At 46.8% G+C, this 17,710-nt stretch overlaps 2 protein-coding genes across 5 annotated transcripts in view; one reads left to right on the forward strand and one right to left on the reverse strand.

Moving 5' to 3' along the window:
- Positions 1-14,108, reverse strand: part of Clip1 (CAP-Gly domain containing linker protein 1) — a 117,265-nt gene extending 103,157 nt beyond the window's left edge. For 2 of the 4 annotated variants that reach the window (XM_052755398.1, XM_052755397.1), the window contains exon 1: positions 13,623-13,822. The gene's annotated coding sequence lies outside the window, so the exon portion shown is untranslated. Of the gene's footprint in view, positions 1-13,622; positions 13,824-13,991 lie in introns of those variants that run through there. The other 2 variants (XM_052755399.1, XM_052755396.1) reach the window with 2 other exon arrangements.
- A 143-nt stretch (positions 14,109-14,251) lies between these two features.
- Positions 14,252-16,827, forward strand: LOC128121028 (ubiquitin-like). Its single transcript, XM_052755400.1, has one exon. It carries the CDS (start codon positions 16,318-16,320, stop codon positions 16,549-16,551), a length of 234 nt encoding a protein of 77 aa, XP_052611360.1. The 5' UTR covers positions 14,252-16,317; the 3' UTR covers positions 16,552-16,827.
- Positions 16,828-17,710: the final 883 nt, after the last annotated feature.

The following is a 17,710-nucleotide window of genomic DNA, read 5'->3' on the forward strand; positions in this document are numbered from 1 at the left end:
CTTGCCTTCAGGCAATGTGATGGAGGCATTTTCTCCATCAAGGTTCCTCTTCCCAGATGACCCTAACCTGTATCCAGTTGACCAAAAAAAACCAATCAGGACCCTGATGTAAGACTGCTAGACCCACTCTCCCTGATAATTCTCTATGTAAGCATTTAGGAATATTTCATATACAAACTCTATGTGCTTTTTTTTTTCGGGGGGTGGGGGGGGAGACAGGGTCTCACTAACCATGGCTGGAACTCATAAACATCCTCCTGCCTCTGCCTTCTGAGTCCTGGGATTAAAGGCATGCACCACCATATCGGTCCCACTAAACCTTTTTAAAAGGCCAGACTCAGTCTAGGGAGGTAGCTCAGTGCTAGATTGAGTACTTGCCTAGAATGTGCAAAGCCCTGGATTCCATCTCCAGTATTGAAAAAAGAATAATAAATGAATGAAAGAGACAGACTCAGCAGCCTTAAAATGAACAAGTTGAAACAGCAAACCACTGCTCTCCAAGAGGCAGAGTAAAGAACAAAGACGGCAGTAAACAGAGCAGCCACTATTCAAATGATCAATGTCAAGAAGCCCGTTTAGACACTCCAGGGCCAAGACAAGCCAGTGAGAATCAGAAAATTAATTGGCTCCTTAACTCAAAAGGTGTTACAAGGGAGTCTTACTTCCAGTGTCTTCCGATCAAGCCCTCACAGAGCAATTTATAAAATCAACCTGTCAGCATTAAGTGTTGGTTTGAAAAGATCATACAATAAGACGCTGACAGTGAATAGAAAGGTTTATGGCATCTTTTCGGAAAAGTCAGACGGAGACATAATCCTCTGAAAAATTAAGTCATACTTGAAAATTATATGGTTTTAAAACTTAGGGTGTATGACACAGAATAGAGTACAAGTCGTACTCAGAGTGGTTTTGAAAAGGGAGGGGAAAGAGAGACAGAGACAGAGAGAAAATGCAACCAACCCGAGCAGAGGACTAGGTTAGGACATTAGACAATGCTGTTCTTGAGGGGAACTCTAAGCTCTGATGCAACTGCCAGAGATTATGAATATCTGCTTGGCTCAATGGAATGAGGACTACTGTTCTTATGACTTCCATACACAAAAACAAACAGCCTCCCAATGTTCTTCCATCTGCACAAGCATGTGGAAAAATAAGAAACCCAGAAAGCTAAATAATTTGAGCTGCTCTGTTCATTTGCACATTCTACAAAATTTCCCAGTGATTCTGTAATTCTGATATATGTCACTGCTCAGACACAGATCTTAAAGGAGACTAAAATGGGGAGGGGGGAGAACAAGGGAATCCGTGGCTGATATGTAGAACCGAATTGTATTGTAAAATAAAATTTAAAAAAAAAAAAGGAGACTAAAATGACTAGCTGTGGTTATTATCTCCCAGAAGAATTTAAGGTCAGCAGCAGTCAATTATACTAATGTGTAAAAGGGAACAAGATGCTTAATATAGCAACATAAAACTTCAGACTCAGAAGAGACCTTAGCAATCTAGTTCAATGAACTCACTTTACCACTGAGGAAACTGATTCTAAAGTGTAGTCACTTGTTAGTTAATAGTCTATGACTTAAGCCCCAATCTCTAGATAGACTCCTGACCCTAGAGCATGCTGGCAAACAAGTTTCTGATCTGTTATATACAGCAAGGATATGAAAGGGGCATTTCAGGGGTATTCAAATTGTCTTCCTTTCCAGTCCTCACAGAGGAATAGAAGAAGGCACACTGCTGCTGCTCCTTCATGGGGCACACCAACTGTTCAGAACAAGAAAAGGACACAGACAACTCAGAAAACTCCAGAACTCCCTCATTACTTGGGATTTGAGCTCCCCTCTTTAAACGGCTTTTTGTTTTTACTTGGCAAATGTGCAACTATACAGTTGCTGTGGGTCTTGAGAGCCAATGGAAAAAGGAACATTTCCACATTGGTAAGACTGCAGAATGCTGATTTCAAAAGAAGCCATCAGTCTATTAAATGCACTCCCAAGTTCACCGCTGTCTGGAGCAGTCAGCCTAGATGCCGTCAGTGGAAACTCAGAGTTGCTTTCATTTGGATTTCAGGTGCCGGGTTCAGTGTTGGTCACAGTCATATGTAGCTAACCTGCGTGCGATGCAGACACACAGCAAGTTCTACCAGACCTTAGAAAGAAAACTCCACCTTTAATTAAACCTTGAGAAAGACAACTGGGGAGCACACAAAAGGGCCTGCAAGCTGGCAGGACACAAGTTCTGACAGGAGGAGCGCAAGTTGCTTTTCCATTCGGAACATTTAAGTCCTTGTCAATCACAAGTTCCCCACTGACAACTGCTCATTAAAACATGCCCTTTCAGTCACGCAAGTCACTCCTACTCAAATTAATGCTGTAAACATGGCAGGAAGAAAGGTCTCATTTCTCAAGCCAGGAAACCCCATTGTCTCCCAGTACAATTGAAATGACAGAAAAATACTACTGGTTGAAAGGCAAAGGGGGGGGGGGGAAGAAGAGGGGCATTTGCTGAGTTTACACCCATTGCTCCAGTTAATCTACATGCCCACGATCAAGCAACTGTTATCCACAATTTATAGAGGAAAGAACTGGGCTCCAAAGATTTGAATACAGTCTTCCACAAAATAACAGAGCTGGAGTTTGCAGTCAAGAAAGGGATGGAGCTGGGCATGATAACACACAGCTAGGAGTCCAGAGCACAGCAGATGATAGTTCAGAGATAATCCTTGGCTGTACACTGAGGGTCTACCTTAAAGAGAGTAGGGGTTGCTGAAAAGGTTGAATAGGCAGCTAAAGCACTGAAGAGCATTATTGCTCTTCCAGAAGACCCAAGCTTGTTCCCAGCACTCACATCAGAGAGCTCACAAACCACCTGTAATTCCACGCATGTGCGCGCACATACACACACACATGCAAACACGGCACACACACAGACACTCACAAACACACACTTGTAAATGAAAAAAATAAGTAAGCCAAATGTGGTGGCACACGCCTTTAATCCCAGCACTTGGGAAGCAGAGGCAGGTGGATCTCTGTGACTTCAAGGCCAGCCTGGTCTATATAGGAAGTTCCAGCCAGCCAAGGCTATGCAGTGAGACCTTGCCTCAAAAAATAAAGGGAAAAAGAGCTACAGCTGGGTATAATGGTGCATGCCTATAATCCCAGCTCTCAAGAGGCTGAAGCAAGGGGATCACCGCAAGGCTGAGGCCAGCCAGGCCTACACAGTAAGTTCTAGGCTAACCAAGTGGACATAGGAAGACTCCCCGCCCCATCTCAAAAAAAGGAAAAAGAATAAAGTCTTGTTTTTAACTTGTCTTCTATGAGCAGGTAGGTGTCTCTGGACCAGGGTTTGAAGCTGTTTTCCTCTACTTGTTATCTGGGCTAGTGCCTCCCATAGCAGATACTTGACAAATGCCTGATGAATATATGGATTAAAAGATAAGTGACAAGCCAAATATCCCAACACTACAGTGGCAGAGGCAGCCTGGTTTACATTGCAAGTTCCAGGCCATCTAAGGCTATATAGCAAGATCCTGTCTCAAAGAAAACAACACAAGAATAGGGTTCAGGGGTATCTCGGAAAGTTTTTGCTACGTAAGCATAAGGACCTGAGGTCAATCCCTAGAACCAATATTTAAAAACAAATAAAAAGAGGGGTTGGGGATTTAGCTCAGTGGTAGAGAGCTTGCCTAGCAAGCGCAAGGCCCTGGGTTCGGTCCTCAGCTCTGAAAAAATAAATAAATACAAAGAAATAAATAAAAAGAAAAGACAGGCACTGTGGCCCAGTGACCCATAGTTGTAATCCCAGAGCTGAGAAACAGAAAAAACGTGGATCCCCCCAGATCTCCTTGGCTAGCCATCCTAGCCTAACTGGTTAAGTTCAAGACTAGTCAGAGCTCCTATTTCAAAAAAAAAAAAAATAAAAGCAGGGGTGATATCTGAGGAACACCAAAATTGGCCTCTGGCCTAAACTAACACACTCTCTCTCTCTCTCTCTCTCTCTCTCTCTAGCTGTTTTAAGCAGGGGAGGGCCAAAGAGATGCTCAATGGTTAAGAACACTTGCTGTTCTTCAGAGGACTCAGATTTTATTCCCACACCCACTTGGAAACTCCCAACCATCAGTATCTCCAGTTACAGGGATCTGACACCCACTTCTGGCCTCTACAGTTGCCAAGCATGTACACTATACACATATACATACAAACACACATAAAAAATAAAAACAAATCCTTTACTAAATAAAATACAAAACAATGACAAAAACTGACGGTTGAGGATAGAGAGATGGTTCAGTAGTCAAGAGTGCATACTATCTGTGCAGAAGAGCTGAGTTCATTTCCAAGAAGCCATGTTCAGTGGCTCACCACCACCTACAACTCTAGCCCGAGGAGATCCAATGCTGTCCTCTGTCCTCTGCAGGCACTGCTCTCACATACACAAATCCACACTTAGATACACACACACACACACATATACACACTTTTTTAAAAGTCTTGAAAAACAAAGTCTTCAAGGGGCTGGGCATGTAGCTCAGCAGTAGAGCACTTGCCTAGCATGCACAAGGTTCTTGATTCAATCTCCAGCAACAAACACACACACACAATATTTTCATGCTTTAATTGGATCTGTAGATACGACCTAATTAACAAGAACAGGATTCTTCAATTGACTGCCACAATCAACAAAGGCTATTCATATTTAAAAAAAAAAAAAAAAGATTTCTAGAGCTAGGTGGTGGTGGTGCATGCCTTTGATCCCAGCACTTGGGAGGCAGAGGCAGATGAATCTCTGCGAGTTCAAGGCCAATCTGGTCTAGAGAGTGAGTTCCAGGACAGCCAGGGCTACACAGAGAAACCCTGTCTCAAAAAAAAATTTCTAGGAAAATATCCCTACTATTTCCTATTTTTCCTCAAAATGGGGGGAGGGGCCCTAAATATTTCAAGGTCCTACAGGAGGTAAAGAATGTGTAGGGCCAGAAAAATGTCTCCGTGGCCAAGAGCACTATGCTGCCAAGCCTAGTTATTCTAGTTCCAACCTGGAAACCACATGGTGAAGGAGAGAACTAACCTGTCCTCTCTGGTGGTCTGAATAACTGTCTCCCATAGGCTGAGGTATTTGGACACTTGGCCCTCAGTTGATGCTGTCTGAGGAGGTGGTACAGCATCACTAGGGGTGGCTTTGAGAGTACACAGCCTCACCCCACTTCCAGATTGCTCTCTCTGCTTCATGCCTGCAGGTGAAATTGTAATCTCTCAGCTCTCTGGTCCTGCCGCCATTAGAGACTCTCCCTCTGGAACCATAAGCCCAAATAAACTCTCTTCCATGAATTGACTTGGTCATGGTGTTTTATCACAGCCACAGTGAAGTAACTAACATATCTTCTGACCTCCATATTCATGCTGTGGCATACACATACACACACACACACACACACACACACACACACACACACACACACACGTAAAATAAAATAAAATAAAAATAATCTGTACAGTTGGGAAGCAAAAAACTAATCAGAGTTGCCTTTCTGTTACACATCAAACCCAAATTCCAGATGATTTGCACATCCTGAACATCTGGATCCTTAGGCCCATAGCTTCAAAAATAACATTGTCAATCAAGGACTTGCCACTTTCAAGTGTCAAAAATGGGCAGACTCTTCAACTGGGATTTAATCCAAGCTTACATATAAGTAAGCGAGGGAAAATATAAACACCCAACTATGTAATTCAAGTTGGAAGCATACTGGGCCATATGATTACATAAAATTTAGGAAAGCAAAATGTCTGCCTTAGCCTCATGAAGATTCCTGAGAGGAGACACAGGACACAGAAGAAAATTCAGGCTTCCCCAGGGACTAAGAGGCCAGATAGGTGTCCCTACAGGGATCCAGTAACAGGACTATTTCCTCTTTTCAAGGACTTTGCAAAAAATACTTTTAAGATGTTGTTAGACCACAATAAACAATCAAAAAACAGACCCACCCATTGAGTTAGTGCTAATGGAATCTGTCCTTCTAGAAGTGCCAGATGGAGATTTAAAGGGGAAAAAAAGCTCTTTACAGATTGTGGCCAAGATTCCTTGGTACTTCATGCCAGGTCCAGGATATTAACCCAGATGTCCTAGCCAAATTCAAGGTTGGTTAAGTACAATCTGTCAACCTATTTAAAAAAAAAAAAAATGGAGTGGGAGAAGCTCCTTCTGTACCCTGACTACAGTCTGAAGAGGTCACTCTTCCCTAAAATTCCTGTACAGTACCATCAGTCAATGCTGATTTAAAGCATATGGATTCTTGAGTTCCACCTATATGGGAAACATACCCTATGTTTATTTAAAATATATAAAATGTTGTAATAGTTTAAAGCCTCCTTAAATAGCTGTCTAAAAAATTCATATACAGAATATTACAGACACTGTTTTCCAGTTAAGATTGAAAATACTTATATAAAAGTTTGTTAAACTGGGTTTAAACCAGCCAGGCAGTGGCAGCACACACCTTTAATCCCAGTACTTGGGAGGCAGAGGAAGGTGGATCTCTGAGTTCAAGGCCAGCCTGGTCTTCAGAGTGAGTTCCAGGACAGCCAGGGTTACACAGAGAACCCCTGTCTTGGAAACTGTGTTTTCCCCCACCCCCACGCCGCCAAAAAAGAAAAAGAAACTGAAGCATGAAACTTTTTTTTGGGTGTGTGTGTGTGTGTGTGTGTGTGTTTCAAGAGAACCATGAAACTTTTAAGACTAAAAAGCAGGGCTGTGCTGCCAAAAGTACAGCTGGGGAGAAGAACATATGCACATCTCATGACATAGACCCCTTGGGTTAAACAAAGATCCTGGGTTGACGTACAAAAATAGACTGGCTCGGCGGATCTCTGTGAGTTCGAGGCCAGCCTGGACTACCAAGTGAGTTCCAGGAAAGGCGCAAAGCTATACAGAGAAACCCTGTCTCGAAAAACCAAAAAAAAAAAAACAAAAAAAAAACAAAACAAAAAACCAAAAATAGACTGACTGGCTCAACTGTTAAAAGCACTGGCTGTTCTTCAGTTCCCAGCATCCATATGCAGGGTTACAACCATCTGTAACTCCAATTCCAGGGGATCAAACTGCCTCTTCTGGTCTCCACAAGAACAGCATCACTGTGGTACACAGACATACATGCAGGCAAAAATCCATACACAGAAAATTTTTTTTATAATAGGAAAGTATAAAGGTATATATTCGGGGCTAGAGCGATGACTCAGTGGTTAAGAACACTGGCTGTTCTTCCAAAGGTCTCAGGTTCAATTCCCAGCAACCACATGGTAGCTCACTACTGTCTGTAACTCCAGTTCCAGGGGATCTGACACCCTCACACCAATGCACATAAAATAAAATTAAAAATAAATTATACAAGAAAAGTATATACTCAATAGAACAGTGGTGGTGGGAATACAGCATGTAGGAAACTTGAGGTTTAATCCCCAGTGTGGGTGTGTGTGGAGGGGGTCAAGCCAAGTACCTGGCTAGCCAACTTTTTTTTTTGGTTTTTTGAGACAGGGTTTCTCTGTGTAGCTTTGCGCCTCTCCTGGAACTCACTTGGTAGCCCAGACTGGCCTCAAACTCACAGAGATCCGCCTGGCTCTGCCTCCCGAGTGCTGGGATTAAAGGCGTGCGCCACCACCGCCCAGCCTGGCTAGCCAACTTTTGAGCAGCCACTGACTTGATGTTCTATTGCCAAGGTATTTTGCACATTTACTAAAATAACATAAACTAGGGTTCAGTTCTTGCTCTGTTTTCATCAGCTATGAGACTTTTAAGCCAGACAGTAAAATTCTTTGAACTTTTAATTCTCCATATTTTTTTTTTTTTGTTTGTTTTTTGTTTTTCGAGACAGGGTTTCTCTGTGTAGCTTTGCGCCTTTCCTGATCTCGCGCTGTAGCCCAGGCTGGCCTCGAACTCACAGAGATCCGCCTGGCTCTGCCTCCCGAGTGCTGGGATTAAAGGCGTGCGCCACCACCGCCCGGCTCTCCATATTTTTAACTCAACCTTGATCACAGTTAATAAGACAGCAGAAAGTTGGGCATGGTAGTCAATACCTAACCCCAACTACTGCAGACACTGAGGGGGCAGGATGGTGAGATCTAGCTGATCAGAGGCAACATATAAGATCCCTTTTTTTTTTTTTTAAAGCCAGGTATGAAGCCTGGCGGCGGTGGCGCACCAGCCAAGGCTACACAGAGAAACCCAGTCTCAAATAAAGAAACAAAACAAACAAAAAGGCCAGGTATGGAGCCGGGTGGTGGTGCAGGCCTTTAATCCCAGCACTTGAGGCAGAGGAGGCCAAAAAGGCCAGGTATGATGTAAGATGGCTCCCACCTGGAATCCCAGCATGCAGGAGGCTAAGCCAGGTGTTTAAAGGGGGTGGGGGAGGGCAGTGTGTGCACAGCTCAGTGGTAGAGTGTTGGCCTGGTATATGTGAGAGGCCTGGGTTCAACCTCATCTCTAGGACAGACGAGTGGATAAATGAATGGATGACACATTAAATCATTCCGGGTCTTTCAGTGTTCTAACAAATATTTTCAGGGTAACAACAGCCTTCAAGTCTTCAAATTATCTGCTCTCCAAGCTTCCAGTATCAAGTTGAACTTTCTGGTCCCTCTTCCATATGACCCCTGTTTCCTTTAAGGACTAACATTCTCTAACTTTCTTTACATTTCTACTGAAATCATATTCTCGGCTGGGTCTCTTGCAACCTGATCTGAAACTCCTGTAACTTTATCCGCAGCTCTTTGTATTCCTCCTCCTCTAGTTTGTATTTTTTTTCCTTTGCCATGTATGGCATTCTAATATATAAAATACTTATATTTAATATGTGTATCATCTTCCTAGGGGAAGGGAGGTTTTGTTTTTCCGAAACAGGGTTTCTCTGTGTAGCCCTGGCTGTCCTGGAACTCACTCTGTAGACCAGGCTGGCCTTGAACTCAGACAATCACCTGCCTCTGCCTCTGCCTCCCGAGTGCTGGCATTAAAAGGCACCAGTGGCTGGCAGAGAAGTTGTAAGAGACTAAGGATAGGTCATCTTATCCAGGGTTGTGTCACTAGCATCCAGAAGGGTATATGGCACGGTAAATGGCTGGATAAGTATCTGTGGTGTGAAGACTGAATAGACCTCATTACACAGACAGACAGATTCACCACAGCTCCATAAACAGCCTCTGGAGGAATCACAACACTTCCACAATACTGAAAGAAGGGCAGGCTTGCCACGACACTGACTCTTTTCTTTTTCATGTCAAAGAAAAACTCCAAGAGCCACGTATGGCGGCGCACACCTTTGGTCCCGCACTTGGGGGGCAGAGACAGGTGGATCTCTGAATTCGAAGCCAGCCTGGTCTACAGAGCAAGTTCCAGGACAGCCAGGGCTATACAGAGGAACCCTGTCTTGGAAAACCAAAAGGAAAGAAAAAGAGAGAGAAAGATGGGGGGGGGGGGGGGGGGGGCGGGGCGGCGGGGGCGGGGGACAACATGAAAAACTATTTGACCTCTCACCTCATTTGTACAAGAAAGTTGGCTATTCAGATAGTAGGAAGTTAAACAGGGTGAAAAGTCACCTAACACTTCATAGATAGTTGGCTTTTGTTTTTTTAATTACGTTTAATTCATTTAGTGTGTGTACACGTGAGGTCCAAGGACAACTTTCAGGAGTCAGTGGGTCCCATGAATCGGATTTAAGGGCGAGATTCTTTACCTTCTGAGCCATTTTGCTAATCCCAATTGGCTTTTTTGTTTGTTTTTACAGTTTTTGGAGACAAGCTATCACTGTGTATCCCTAGCTGGCCTAGAACTAGCTCTGTAGACCAGGCTGCCATCAGACTCACAGAGACCCACCTGCCTCTGCCTCACAAGCTCAAGAATTAAAGGTGTGCACCAGTACGGAAATTTTGGGTCAAATGGCTTTTTTTTATGTCAACAAATATTAAGCCATCTCCTTGTATCTTTACCATGATCACTTCTGTTTTGTTTTTGTTTTTCTTTAGTTCTGACAACTACAAAGCCAGTCTTGAAACTTATGGCTCACACAATTTCAATCAACTAAATAAACATTTTCAGCACATAAAATGGCAGAATTCTGCAGAGGATTCCACAAAGTAGGGGGCAGGGGGAAGAAAGCCCCTTGCCTTTGATATGCAAATTCTAGAAGAAACAGAAATCTATTTGTAAATAATAATGAAGAACACCAGGAAGTCAACATTAAGACACTTAAAAGGTCCTACCTTTGTATGAGAGACAAGACGACCAAATCATCCCTTACACATAACCCTCTGGATTTCAAACCCAATCGACAGAGCTTAAAAAAAAAGAGCCAAGAGACAGTTAAGCAGTTAAGGGCACTTACTGCTGTTACAGGGGACCCAGGTTTATTTCCCAGCATTCACATGACAGCTCACACACACCCCTAACTCCAGGGGTGCGCATAAAAACATGCAGGCAAACGCTCATACGAACACAAACAAATGAATCTTAGAAAAAGAGAGTGCTGGAGAGATGGCTCAGCAGTTAAGAGCAAGTGCTGCTCTTGCAGAGGACCTGAGCTGGGTGCTTAGCACCCATATTGGGAGGCTACTTGTAGCTCCAGGTCTCATCCAGCTTCCCTGGGCACTTCGCTAACATGCACATACTTCCCACCCCTTGGGTGTGTGTGTTTATGTGCATATATATATATTATATATATATAATATATATATTTTAAATAAACAGGGCTAAAGAGATAGCTCAAAGGTTAAAAGTGCTTACTGCTCTTGCAAAGGACCTGGGCTTAGTTCCTAGCACCCACATGGTAGCTCATGACCATCTGTAACTCCAGTTATAGGAGATCCAACATCCTCTCTGACCTCCTCCAGCTCCTGGCAGGCACACAATGCACAAGCACACACTCAAGCAAAGACTTGTACACATAAAATAAAAATAAATCATTAAAATTAAATTTAAAAAAAAATTTTTTTTTTGAGACAGAATTTCTCTGTGTAGTTTTGGTGCCTGTCCTGGATCTGCTTAAATTAAAACTTCACATTGGATATGAAGCTCAGTGGCTGTGCTTGCCTGCCATGTCTAAGGCATCAGTCCAATCCCAAGCATGGTTGTTACAGAAAAAAAAAAAAAAAAAAGGAATCAAACATTACTGAGTTAATCCACACACATAATGGGTCATGTAACAAAGTTAATATTAGAAACTGGGTAAAAATAAAAGTATTAAACTGCTAGGCCTGGAAAGATGGCTTCATCAGGAAAAGGTGCTTGCAGCCAGGTCTGAGAACCTGAGTTTGATCCACTGGACCTACCTGGGTAGCACAGACCTTGATCCATGGACTTATATGGCAGAAGGAAAGGCCTGGCTCCCACAAGATGCCTGACCTCTGACCCCCACACGCATGTTATGATACATATAAATACACAAACACACAGTAAATGTACTAAAAATTAATTCTTAGAAGAAACTATGAAACTCCTTAAAGTTTATATCCTTAAAGAACCAGACCGGCCGGGCACACCTTTGATCCCATCACTCGGGAGATCTCTGTGAGTTCGAGCCCAGCCTGGGCTACAGAGTGAGTTCCAGGAAAAGACCCAAAGCTACACAGAGAAACCCTGTCTCGAAAAACCAAAAAAGAACCAGATTGGCTTGCTTTTTTGAGCTCAACAATGGCTGTAAAAAAAAACAGAACGGCAAGATCCTCATGTTGGGGATCCTAGGGAAGTTCCCACCCAGTTTCATTTTTACCCCTTTGAAGCAGGCCTAGTGCATGCCTAACAGCTTTCTCTGAACCTCAACAAGGAGCACTCACCCACTCTGTTAGCTTTAATAATGTCCAGCCTTGCTCTGAGCCACTGATTCACTGGGCAGACGAAACTACTAAGCTGACCGAAGTACAACTCCTGACACCACTTACCAGCTGTGACTCTGACCTTTCAATGCCCTCTCGGTAAACGTGGGTGACAACAACCTTCCTAGGTTGGATGGATTACGACTAGATTCAAAACCCCACACCTGCCCCAGAGCCTGGCCAGAAGCAGCCCTCAATAAACGTTAATTGTTATTATTTCAAGAGAAAGAAATGCCCCCGAGGCTGAAGAGCAGCATACCTGAGAATTCTGGCCAAAGATTATCAGTATGCCTAGAAGCCAAACACTGCTCTCCTGACTGGGAACCACTAATAAGAGAAATAATAACAATATCCGAGAATCAGAATCATCAAATCGCGGCAGCCAGCCACGGCATAAATACTTACAGAGCCCCAAGCAGCCAGGCACACACAGTCTTGGCCTAGAAGAGGAAGAGAGGCCAGGCTGCTGAATCTCTCTCTCTCTCTCTCTCTCTCACACACACACACACACACACACACACACACACGAAAAAAGAAAAAAATTATAGAAACCATCTCCACGCTCCTAAACAAAAAACAAAAACAAAAAAACAAAAAAAACCACAGTAATTGGCGCCCAAGTTATTTGCTAAAAGCAGGTATCCATCCACACGGATCGCGGACCTAACGTGTCATTTCGTCTTCGTACCCGAGAGGTGGGGCTGGGCAGGGAGGAAGGGGGTGGGGGTGCGCGGTTCCCGGCAGATGGAAACGCCACATGAAGGGGACAGACAGCGGGATTTCAGGGCCGTACTCCAGGATCAAAATCCGATATTTTTGGTTTTTTTTTTTTTTTGTGTGTGTGTGTGTGTGTGTGTGTGTGTGTGTGTGTGTTTTGTTTTTTCATCGTAACGCAAGATCTCCTAATCCGAGACGGAAAAACCTCTGCTTTTTAAACGCTGCCCCTCTCCCAGCCCCCCCACCCCACCCCTCCACCTCCCCGAACAAGTGTCATCATCTGTCTCCCGCGCCAATCCCCGGCCGCCGCCGGAGCCGGTTCGGGTTACCCGGCAGCGGTGATTTCAGAGAGCTCTGGCACCCCCATGCCGCCCGCCCTGCCACCTTCTCAGAGATCCGAGGGGATCTGAAGCGGGGGGGGCGAAAAACACAAAAAAACAAAAGCCCGGGGGCCGAGCAGGGACGTGGCCGAGCCGGGCCGGGTCGGGCCGGGCCCGGGGCGAGCCAGGCAAGGACGCCCGCCGCCCTCCATGCCGGCTCGCACACGGGGGCACCCGGCGGCCTGACTTAAGAGGAGGAAGGGGACGAGCGGCGGCGGCGGCGGCGTCCCGGGGCAACAGGTCCAACCGGACCCGCGGCCTCCACGAGGGGCAGAGCCATCCCCGGAGCTCCCCGCAAACCCCCCCCTCGGCCCCCCAGAGCTGAGGCGAGGACGCGGGGGGCCGAGGAGTCCCCGCTCCATCTTGAGGCCGGCGGGCGGGAGGAAGGCAAGGCCCGGGCCGCGGCTGACAGGGCCGGCCGGCCGCGCGCCGCTCGCCGCCAAGCCCTCTCCTCCTCCTCCTCCTCCTCCCAGGCGCTCGCCCGCTCGCCCGGCGGCGGCGGGCGGCGGGGGAACGTGGCGGGAGCTGAGGGGCCGAGCCTTCCCTCTCCCAGGCTCGCCCCGGACCCCAGCGCGCGGGAAGGAGCGGAGGGAGAGAAAATGGAGAGAGAAACGGCGAGGAAGGAGAGAGAGAGAGAGAGAGAGAAGAAACAGGCCCGCGCTTCGCTCACCGCCTGGGACGCCGCGGGTCTCCGCCACCTGCCTCGCAGCAGCAGCAGCAGCAGCAGCAGCAGCAGCAGCAGCAGCAGCAGCAGCAGCAGCAGCAGCAGCAGCAGCAGCAGCAGCCGCCGCGGCCGCCGCCTCCCCGGCTCCTCGGCTCGGGGCGGGGAAGAGAACGTGACGCGCCGCCGCCGCCGCCGCCGCCGCGGGGCCGGGAGGAGAAGACGCCGCCCGCCCGCTCGCCCGCCCGCCCCTCCCCGCTGCCGCTCGCGAGCTCCCCGCTCGCCCCTTTGTCTGCGCGCCCCTAAATCCTTCCCCCCCACCCCCCCCGCCGCAGACCGCCGCGAGGACGGGCGAGCCAGACGCCCCGGGGCACCCACCGAGAGGCCGGCGCCCGCGGGCGCCTTGGCATTTCAGGCGACTCCCCGGGCGTCCTAGCCAAGAAGTGCCCAGAATTTGCAAGTCACCCCGGATGGCTTGGCTGGCTGGCTGGCTGGCTGGCTGGCTCTGCACGTCGGTCGAGCCGACCCCTGCTGGGGTGGGGTGGGGTGGGATGCGGTTGTTGGGGCGGGGATGGGGGGGGCGGGTAGTGATTCATTTCTTTTCGCCTCCCCTGCCCGCCCCGAGCAAGGGTGAGAAACCGTTTTTGCCTCCAGTTGGAAGGGAAGATGGCCCATGTGCAAGCTAAGCTGGGGGTGAACCGTGTCTCTGCTCTCCAGGAAAACACTGAGGGGGTTAAAAAAAAAAAATCCTTTGAGCCCAGCCCGGGGCTGCAGCCCGGTAGTTTAAGAAAAACCTCTTTTATTCGCCCCAGTCGTTTGGACGGAAGCCCAGGTTCATGTCCCGTCCCAGCTCCTCCCCAAGGAGGGATCCCCCTTGAAAAGCTTTTGAAAGGGACTGGACAAGGACGCTGCAACAGCAGGCTCAGGGCTGCGGTACCAGAGGGCGGCCAGCATTTCGCTCCCATGGACCATGGCAACCCCAGAAGTTTCGCAGCTCCCCGGCAGAAATCTGCAGCTGTTGGGAGCCCGGGGGTTTTGCAGCGCCTCCTTGGTGTTGGAAGGGGCCACAGGCTTCCTCTTCCTTCCCGGTAGGAGAAAACATTCCGGAGGGTGACCTCCCTTGTTGACCTCCATTCAAAACATCCTTGTGTCTGGACAAGCAACAGAGCTCAGGAAGGGAACTCCACTGGAAAGGCACGAAGTTCCGAACAAAGTGAATTTACCTGCAGACCCTCCTGTCTATTTTAAGCCTTAAATCACCATAAATAAAATAAATGAATGAATAAATAAATAATCTGTTACCTGATTCCACCTGGGCCTGATACGCAAGCTCCAAGGTCAAGAGGTGATAGTACCCTTGGAATCCGGGATTCATTCCTACTCAGAAAGGCAGTCCAGACCCCCTCACCTGAATACCATTCAGCTCTTAAAGCATCTCCAGTAGTCATAGATCCCATGGATTGGAGCAATAAGCCCTGTCAATGATGGAATCAATATACACTTCCGGGTTTTGCTTTATGTTTTGTGTTGAGGCCACTTTTTAAAAATTATATATTTCTTTTGTTGTTGTTGTTGTTTTGTTTTTTGAGACAGGGTTTTTCTGTGTAGTTTTGGTGCCTGTCCTGGAGCTCGCTCTGTAGACTCAGACTGGCCTCGAACTCACAGAGATCCACCTCACTCTGCCTCCCAAGTGCTGGGATTAAAGGCCTGCGCCACTGCAGCCCAGTTTATTTACTTTTGATTCTGTCTTCCTGGCTGTCCTGGAACTCACTATAGCGACAAGATTAAAGGCATGCCCTTCTGCACCTGGCAAGCCTATGATTGTGTTGGTGTTGGGGTTTACTTTGTTTACTGAGACAGGGTCTCACTATGTAGCCCTGGCTGATCTGGAACTCATCACGTAGACCAGGCTGGCCTCCAATTCACAGAGATCTGCCTGCCTCTACCTGGTGAGTGCTGGGGTTAAAGGCATGTGCCACCATCCTTGGATGTTAGAGTTTGGTTTTTTGTTTTAATATTTACTATTATTGTGTGTGGTATGGGTAGAGGAGAGACATGCAAGTCTTGTTCCACCTTTACACAGACTCCAGGACTTGAACTCATTTCTCCAGGCTTGCTAGGCAACACCTGGGAGCCATCTTGCTGGCCCCTGTAGAGCCTATATTTATTATTGCATTTTTTGTTTTTTCTCTTTTTTGAAGAACTCATTAAACTGACCACAGTGGTATATGTCTATTAATCCCAATATTTGGGAGGTGGAGGCAAGATCAGAAGTCCACTGTCATCCTCTGCGGCCAGCCTGAGCTACTGATACCCTCTCTAGAAAAGGAAAAAATCCAGTGTGTTGATGCAAGCCTTTCGTCCCAACACTTGGGAGGCAGAGGCAGGCAGATCTCTGAGTTTGAAGTCATCATAGTCTGGACCAGTGAGATAAAGGTACCTACCACCAAGCCAGAAAATCTAAGTTCAATCCCTGGGACCCGCATGGTAGAAAATGAGTACCAGCTTCCGGTCGCTGCCCTCCTCTGACTTCTACATGAACCCTGTGGCACATGCATGGCCCTCCCGTACAGGTAAACACACAAAATAAAATATCACTAAAAAATTATTTTTCAAGCTTTGTCTGCTGCGGAGCTGCTTGAGTCCGGGTGACTCGACGCGCTTCGGCGGTTTGTGGTTTCATCACACTCGTGAACAGGTCAAAATGCAAATCTTTGTGAAGACCCTGACCCGCCAGACCATCACCCTGGAGGTCGAGCCCAGTGACACCATCGAGAATGTCAAGGCCAAGATCCAGGACAAAGAGGGCATCCCCCCTGACCAGCAGAGGCTGATCTTTGCAGGCAAGCAGCTGGAAGATGGCCACACTCTTTCTGACTACGACATCCAGAAAGAGTCCACCCTGCACCTGGTCCTCCGTCTGAGGGGTGGCTATTAATTCTTCAGTCTGCATTCCCAGTGGACAATGATGGCCTTACTCTGCACTATAGCCATTTGCACCAATTTAAGTTTAGAAATTACAAGTTTCAGTAATAGCTGAACCTCTGTTAAAAATGTTAATAAAGGGGCCGGGCGGTGGTGGCGCACGCCTTTAATCCCAGCACTCGGGAGGCAGAGCCAGGTGGATCTCTGAGTTCGAGGCCAGCCTGGACTACCAAGTGAGTTCCAGGAAAGGCGCAAAGCTACACAGAGAAACCCTGTCTCGAAAAACCAAAAAAAAAAAAAAAAAAAAAAAAATGTTAATAAAGGTTTTGTTGCATGGTTAAAAAAAAAAAAAAAGAAGTTACTTGCTAAGTCCTCCAAAATAAGCACTCATCAAGCCACTGTGCTTTGTTCTTTTGTCTTCAGATGGGGTCTTTTACAACTGAAGATAACTTTAAATTCCTGGTCCTCCTGCATCTGCTTCCCAAGTCCTAGGGTTACCAGTATGTGTTATCACACCTGCTTTAGGATGCTGCAGATCCAACACAGCAGTCACTTGGGTGCTAGGCAAGCACTCTACCATGTGTTCACTATTGGACAGAGACAGTCCTGTGCTACAGAACAAGGGGAACACAAAGATGAGATGAGAATGCTCTCTCTCTCTCTCTCTCTCTCTCTCTCTCTCTCTCTCTCTCTCTCTCTCTCTCTCTGGCTGTCCTAGAACTCACTCTGAAGACGCTCAAACTCGGAGCTCCACCTGCTTCGGCCTCCCCAGGGCTGGGACTAAAGGCGTGCGCCACCACTACACATCGAGAATGCTATTTCTATAAAGCCATGCTGACACTTCTGGTTTTATAGAACTTTTCTTCTTTTAAAGCAAAAATGGTGGAAGAATGACAAACGGGCTGGAGCGATGGCTCAGCGGTGAAGAGCACTGGCTGCTCTTCTGCTCTTCCAGAGGACCAGGTTCATTCCCAGCACCCACGTGGCAGCTCACACTGTCTATAACTCCAGTTCTAGGGAATCTGACACTCTCACACCAACGCACATAAAATAAAGTTAAATAAATTATTTAAAAAAAATGACAAACTGCTCTGTTTAGATTCCGAGGATCAGCTCTCAAAAGAAAACCATCTCCTGACCACAGAAGCACGATTGTACACATTCAGTTAACC

The sequence above is a fragment of the Peromyscus californicus genome, unplaced genomic scaffold (assembly GCF_007827085.1).
Source record: "Peromyscus californicus insignis strain IS unplaced genomic scaffold, ASM782708v3 Scaffold_2__1_contigs__length_46816999, whole genome shotgun sequence".
Lineage (NCBI taxonomy): Eukaryota > Metazoa > Chordata > Mammalia > Rodentia > Cricetidae > Peromyscus > Peromyscus californicus.

Coding starts and splice junctions, on each gene's coding strand:
- LOC128121028 (XM_052755400.1), top strand. CDS start 16,318: ATGCAAATCTTTGTGAAGACCCTGACCCGCCAGACCATCACCCTGGAG.